Here is a 7364-nt window from a genome sequence, read left to right as displayed (position 1 = left end):
TGACACTGCCAAACACCCCTGAGTTTTTTTTTCTGTCAGACTTGAACTTATAGAATGCGTGGCCTTGTACAAATCTCAAGTCTGAACCGATCAAACGCTCCACTGAACAGTCGGCGTGTGCGGTGTGCCCATCACATTCGCAATCGCAGCCAACCTGCGGTAGATTGAAGATGTTCACCCTGCGCCATGGTCTCTGCATGCAGGCTCTCGCAGACTCCATGTGGTTTCGGATCCAACGACCAACATGGATAACGTAAGATACAGGAAGCCAGAGCAATACTGTTCCGATCCAAGATCCATGCCTGCAAGTCAACAACTCATCTTTGTTCCCCGACCTGTAATCTTGGGCAGTTGGGCGGAAAGAAGAAACAAGGTCTGAGAATGAAGAAGTTAGAAGCTGCTCCTGACGCTCCACCAGGCACCAGCAAATTCTCTGGTCAGCATCTGGCAGCTCCTATGAAGCTACGTGACATCCTACAAGCTACAAATCGCAAACCGAAATGGAAAAAAAAAAAGAGCAAAAGTTTCTCTAATATCTGGCACTAGTTACTGATCAACAAGCAGCTCGTCGACGAGCTCCTCCGCGTCGGCCCCGGCGACGACGAGCTCCATCTGGTCGCGGAGGTACCGGTGCAGCAGCCGCGTCCGGTCGCCGGCGTCGTCGTCGGCCGCGATGATCTCCTCCCGCCACGGTACGACTCCCCCTCGCCCGCCGCAGCCACGCGAGGTCGTCCTCAGCTGCTTCCTGACCCTGCGGAAGCGGACGGCGGCGACGGCGCAGCAGAGCAGCGGCAGCCAGAGGAGCGCCAGCGCCAGGAGCACGGGCAACAGCCACAGCGCGAGAGCCGCCGCGGCCAGCGCGCGCCAGGACGTCGGAACCACGCCGCCGCCGCTGCCCATCCGCGGCCGGCGGGAGGCTATATACATATATCTAGGTTGCAGCCAGCGATCGACGGGGATGTGCAAGGAAGGGCGGTTTGCTTGCTTGTTCCTGGCTTGGGAACTCGAGTAGGAGTAGCGGCAAAGGTTGGTGCTTTTGCTTTGGGCGGGCGTTGCTTCTGCCAAAAGCGTCGCCCCGGGTTCCCGTCTCCCTCATCCCCCAGCGTAGTTTGTGTAGGGTAGGGGTGCCGACTGCCTTCACCTTTCGACGCGTCGCCGGCTCAGCGTGCCTTGCTTGTCCGAGTCGGAGAGGAGGATCGCGGGTGTGGGCACGCCACCTGATTTTATCCGCCTTTAGCACTACCAGGGCACATCATCCATCACTGGAAGGTTTCGTTGTTCCTCTGGCAGGGGCGGCAGAAGCCCGTACCGGGATCTTTAATTTCTGATGGGCGACCTTCATTAATGCAGCTGTCCACAGTAGCTTCCCCGGGGTAGCTGGGTGGGACTGGGAGGTAGTAGGGTCACGATCAGGTTCAGCTGCACGGATGGTCGGTGGCCCAGTCCCCACAGCTGAGTCGAGCTGGGCTGGGCTATCCCGGCCCGAATCGGCCCTTTCGATGGATGATCCCTTCCCTGGGCCGTATCGGGCCTTATGTTGGTTGGGTTGATCCCTTCCTTCCCGGGCCGACGTTTCCATGGAGATTGGAGAGAGGGACAAGGAATGAAACTGCAGACAGGAAGGGAAATGATCGAGTGAAGCGTGTTGGCGCTTTCAGCTAAGGAAGGCTACATGGATGATGATGATGATGCATGGATGGAGCGCCAACACCAAACAGTGCCTAGCTACCTAGGCTGCTGCTAGTACTACCTATGAGCCTATGACTACACCAAGCAGCTCCTCTAGTAGCCTAGCTAGTAGACAACCATGCAATTATATAAATAAATACCAGGTTGTAGTTTCCTTTACGCACGCTGCTTCTTCTACTTCTAGTATTTCATACGGGCCGGTACACCTGCAGGTAGCTGGTGCCTAGGTATACCGTGCAAATTAAGCAATCCAGTGGCATACGCATACGCCCCCCTAGCTCCTTGCTCTCCAAATTTTATAAGCATATCACTTACGCCCACTTGACTTTTGCATAACAAATTTGATAGCATAATTCAAAGCATGCTTAGAAGGGGCTACCACTACTAGAGAATGTAATTTTCATCCACGATGTTAGTACCGGTTGCATTTTAACCCGGTACTAGCACCGAATCTATTGAATAGTCCTTAAGGAATCCCCGTGACCCCTTTAATACCGGGTGGAGGCTCCACCCGGTACTACAAGTTCCCTCCATCCGCGTGCCGCCTTTATGCACTTTCTCCCTTATCCTCTCAGGTTCCCTCCGCCTCCCTCATCCGCTCCCTCTCCCTCTAACCATGGAGCTCCTCCCTCCCTCCCCAGTCTCCCCTCTCCTCCCCCCTCCGCTCACCTCTCACCTCATGCCTAAGATGAGGAGCGGCGGCGGCGGCCATCGGGCGGTTGGCGACGGCGGGCGGGGGATTTTGTTTTTTTTTAATTTTTCAATATCCTTTAGTACCGGTTATTTGAACTGGTACTAAAGGGTCCCCTTTATTACCAAAATAGCAGTACCGGTTGTGAAAGTGGATTCCCCGGTAGTGTACATATAGTTCCGGCTCATCGCTACGGGCGCGCGCCGGCGGGCCTCCCCCAGAGGGGCGGCTCCACCTGGAACATAGAACAGCTAAGACGCTTCTACCCCTAGCTTTCGTTTCCAAGTTCTGTGCATACACACTTGTGTACATTTAAAAATTTTTACGAAAAAAAGAATTTTGAGATGGTTCATTCAAGTTTCACCTCGAACTCAGGGATATCCGACCCTGGCTCTGCTTCAGGGCCGCACATCCCAGGGCTATCAGGGGCTCCGGCCTAAAGCCACTTGACACCCTCTCAAAACGCTCTCTTTCCGAGCCGACCCCCTTTCTGAACTTTTGGGCATAAAAAGGAGAGAGTGCACGAACGGTGTTCAGGCAAGATTGATCGGACTGCGAAAAAACCTACGCCCCAGCGGCTACGATGCCCTCGCTCATCAAAGCTTACTGACATGCCCGACAACGCACTCTAAACTTTCCAAGTCCAAAAAACAAGAAAGGGAATCGAAAACTTTTTTACGACAATCCATAGAAAAAGCCCCTGTGGCCATCACAAAATAAGTCTGAAACTGACGTATTTAAAGTTTAACACCCGTCACATCGAATGTTTGGATGCTAATTAGGAGTATTAAACATAGACTAATTACAAAACTAATTGCACAGATGGAGTGTAATTCGTAAGGCGAATCTATTAAGCCTAATTAGTTCATGATTTGACAATGTGGTGCTACAGTAACCATTTGCTAATGATGGATTAATTAGGCTTAATAGATTCGTCACGCGAATTAGCACAGGGTTCTGTAATTAGTTTTATAATTAGCTCATGTTTAGTTCTTCTAATTAGCATCCGAACATCCGATGTGACACTGTTAAAGTTTAGCACCTCGTATCCAAACATCTTGGGCGCCAACCCGATACAGTTAACTCGTCCGGGGATCTTCGGGAGGGACGGCTTCATCCTCCAGGAGCTTCGCCAAGGCCTCCGCCGGGTTGAGCACCGACGCGTCGATCTCGTCTAGCTTAGCCTCGGAGTAGCCGGCGGCGTACCCCCCGCTCATCCCGGCGAAGTTGATGCCGGAGTAGTGGGAGCCGAAGACCCCGAAGGCTCGCCTCACGCCGGTGTGGAGCGCCTCCAGGGCGATCTCGCGGGCTCGGCGGTAGGTCCCGAGGACACGAGTCGCCAGCGAGCTCGTCCCCTCCTCCTGGACCACGCTGAGGCCGTCACAGACGACGCGGACCGCATCCCGCAGGCTGCCGTGCTCAGCGCGTTCCGTGTCGAGCGCCTTCCTTAGCCGGGTGAGCTCGCCTGCAAGGATCACCCAGAAGAACCCGCTAAATCGAAAATCACCGCAACATCACAAAGACAAAGAAATGAACAGAGTCTTACCCTCGGACTGGGCCTTCAGCTGGCGCTCCCGGTCGAGCCCCTGGGCCACGGAGGCCTGAAGCTCCCACGCTTGCGCTTGAAGCTGACCGACCTCCGCCCCAAGGTCGGCCGCCGCCTTCACGGCCTCCTCCTTCCGGACCTTCTCGGCGTCCCGGTCCTGCCAAGCCTTTTGCCGCTTGCGCCGGATGCGCTCGACGGTCTTCTGAAGGGCTTCATGCTCCCCCTTCAGCCGTGCTAGCTCCTCGGTGTCGTGGCGGGCCTTTTCGGCAGCGGCCTGGAACTCCTCGCGGTCGGAGCGGGGCCTCTTGGCGACGACCTGGAGCTTGGCCTCCGCCCGCCGCGCATCCTCCTGAGCCGCTTGCTCGCGCCTCTGCAGATCGTTGATGACCTGCTGGGCGGCGGCAACTTGCATGGACAGCTCCCCGGTCTGCTGCCTCTCCAAGTTGAAGCGCTCCCAGAGCCCCCGCTCCAGCCGAAGGAAATTGGATTTCCTCCGACTGCATTCTTGGAGAGCCTGCAAAACAATACGACATCAGGGGTAAAACAACAGGGAGGATACAACCACCAACGAAGAAGGTACCATACCTGGCTACCAGGGAGGACGACGTCGTCCATCTGCCCCAACGCCAAGGACAGAGCCGCGCGGACGTTAGCAAGGCCGCCCTGCATCGCCTGCCACTTGCCCCATTCCATGGCATCATCCAACGTGAAGAGGGGCCTCTGCGGGTCGTCACGGGACGACCAACGCAGGACGGACCCTCTCCACGCACTGGGAACGGGAGTGGCCGAGGCAGAGGCAGAAGCCGACCTCGACGCCGCCGTCAAAACGGGCTCCACCATCCCGGAAGCCGCCGGGCTCACCGACAGTCCCGGGGCACGCGCCGCTGCCCCCGTCGAAGCCACGACGGGCCCGCCAGTCGGCGCCACCGCCTCCGACGCGGGCGCCGGAGCGAGCGTCCCCGTGGCCGCTTCGCCCTCCGTCGCGACCGCCGAGGCAGGCGTCGCCGCCCCCGTCGGGGCCTCTGGAGCAGGCACCTCCGCCTCCGCCGCCGGTGCCACCTCTGCCGGAGCTCCCCGGGCGGAAGTCCCCGTCTCCATCGCCACTACCTCCTCTGTCGCAGCTGCCGCGGCAGGCGTCCTAGTCTCCCCCGCTGCCGCTGTCCCCGCCGTGGCCGCCGGGGGCAGGCTCCCCTTCCGCCGTTGCCGCCGCCGTCCCGGTCGCGGCCGCTGGGACATCCGTCCCCGTCTCCACCGCCGCCGTTCCCTCCGCCTCGTCGGCGTTGAGGTCGATCACCTCCCCGTCCTGAGGGCCCTCGGGAGCGATACTCTGCACCGCGGGGTCAGCCGAAGAAGCGGAAGGCGAAGCGGGGTCTGCGTCCTCTCCTGTGCCCGGCGGCGGCACCACTCCACCGGTCGCCACCTCCGCGGTGGGACCCGCGACCTCACCAGGGACCCCGCCGCTCGCCGCGGGTGGGACCGCGGTGCGCCCCGCAAGGGCGGACAACACCCGCAGCGCCTTCTTGGGCGCCAGCTGCGGGATGAGACCTCGAGGGGCGGCGCTGCAAAAACAATCAACAAACGTCAGCGGAAACGAACATAATGCATGGAAAGGAACGAGGTTCGTGAGGAAATTTAACTCACGATCCCCCAGCGCAAGGACGGCGTGCGCGCTTCGCCTCCGAGCCGGACGCCGACCCCGTCCCCGGGGCGTCCGGCAGCGGCCGCTTGTCTCCGCTCCTCTGCTCCTGGGCCGCAGGCGTGGGGACGGGGGCGGGCTCCGTAGACCCCCGGGGGGTACTCCGCGCCGACCACTGGGGGGCGCTCCGCGCCGGCTCCTGGGGGACGGCCCCAGAGCTTTGCGGGACCAAGTCCCGGGCGGACGATCCGCCCGCTTCATCCCTCGCGGCCGTTTGGGAGCGCATCTCCCGAACAACGAGCGCGCCTGACCGGGGGGAGAGGACAAACTCGTCCTCCTCCTCCTCGTCGTCATCCTCCTCCTCCTCCTCCTCGTCATCCTCCTCCTCCTCCTCCTCATCGTCGTCGTCGTCGCCGTCGCCGTCGTCGTCCGACACGACCTGTCCTCGTCGCCGCCGCTGGAACTCCTTGGCGGCCCTCTTCTTCTTCTTCGCCGTCTCCTTGTCCTTGCGGCGCTTTTGCTTCTCAGCAAGGAGACGGTTCTGCAGCCGCCGCTCGGCGTCCTCCGGCACCGGCAGGCGCGAGTCCACGACCCGGGTCATGCTGCCCTGCAAACGCGAAAAGGCCCCGCGTCAGAGCGGCGAACCAAGAAACATGAAAAAATAAGGTTGGCGCACAAAATCCTTACCAGGTCAATGAAGTTCTCGTCCGGGCACATCGGAGGGTGACCGGGCACCGGGTAGTCGGCGTCCTTGTCCTCCAGCGCCTCCCGAATCCGCTGCCGGATCTCGGAGGTGGCGAGCGCACCCGTCGCAAGGACGGTACCCTCGGTCGGCACGCCCGGAGTCATGTCGGCGAGCGAGCGGACCCGGAGCATCAGCGGCGCCACCCGCCGGGCGTGGTACGCCCCGATGACTCCGGCTCCGGTCAACCCCCTCCCCTTCAAGTGCTCGATGGCATGCAGCAGGCCATGGATCCGCTTCTTCTCCTTATCGACCGGGTCGTACGCCCACAACTCCGGCGCCGCCTCGATAGTGCAGCGGGTGAACTCCGGCAGGGGGAGTTCGAGTAGTTCTTCACATAGAACCACTGCTGGTGCCACCCCTTGTGGGACGCCGCGGTCTTCATCGCCATGTACTCCTTGGCGCGAGTATGGCGGAGGTGGATCCCGGCGCACCCTATCGGTACCGGAGGCGACCGTTGTTGGCTCCCCTTCTTCTCCGCCTTCTGGTACAGGCTGACCGTGAAGAAGTACTTCCATAGCGAGAAGTTGGGCTCGATGCCCAGGAACCCCTCACACAGCACGACGAACACCGCGATGTGCTGGATCCCGTTGGGGTTGAGGTGCTGCAGCTTAAGCCCATAATAATGTAGGAGCCCGCGGAAGAAGGGGCTCGGCGGAGTCGCGAACCCCCTCTCGTGGAAGTGGGCGAAGGAGACGATATAGCCGGCGAGCGGCGCCGGCGCCTGCTCCGCCCCCGGAAGCTCCCACTCACCCGCCTCCGTCCTCTCGCAGAGGAGGCCCTTCCTCACTAGGCCTTCGGCGCGCGAGGGGCTGAAGTGGGAAATCGCCCAGGATCCCATCGCTGGAAGGAGAGGAGCTCGATAGGGGATGGGGAGAAAGGGTGCGGCGCTGGGCGGAGGAGGACGAAGCAGGTGCAGGAAAGCTAAGGGTGCGCGAGGAGGCGAAAAAGTTTGAAGGCAGACGGCGGGCGGAACCGGCGAGGCGAAACTTTCGTTTTATAGGGAAAGCGCGGGGGAAGCAGAACAGACGCCCCCGTCACCATAAATGCGACGCCAGGT

General features: G+C 60.3%; 1 protein-coding gene across 1 annotated transcript; it reads right to left on the bottom strand.

Moving 5' to 3' along the window:
- On the bottom strand, positions 1-1760 carry LOC140223336 (uncharacterized). The gene has a single exon (XM_072295005.1). It carries the CDS (start codon positions 925-927, stop codon positions 547-549), a length of 381 nt encoding a protein of 126 aa, XP_072151106.1. The 5' UTR covers positions 928-1760; the 3' UTR covers positions 1-546.
- Between the last annotated feature and the right edge of the window lie 5604 nt (positions 1761-7364).

Source organism: Setaria viridis, chromosome 7 (genome assembly GCF_005286985.2).
Source record: "Setaria viridis chromosome 7, Setaria_viridis_v4.0, whole genome shotgun sequence".
NCBI classification, from domain to species: Eukaryota; Viridiplantae; Streptophyta; class Magnoliopsida; order Poales; family Poaceae; genus Setaria; species Setaria viridis.
The sequence above is the reverse complement of the archived record's forward strand: the minus strand, read 5'-3'. Positions and strand labels throughout refer to the sequence as shown.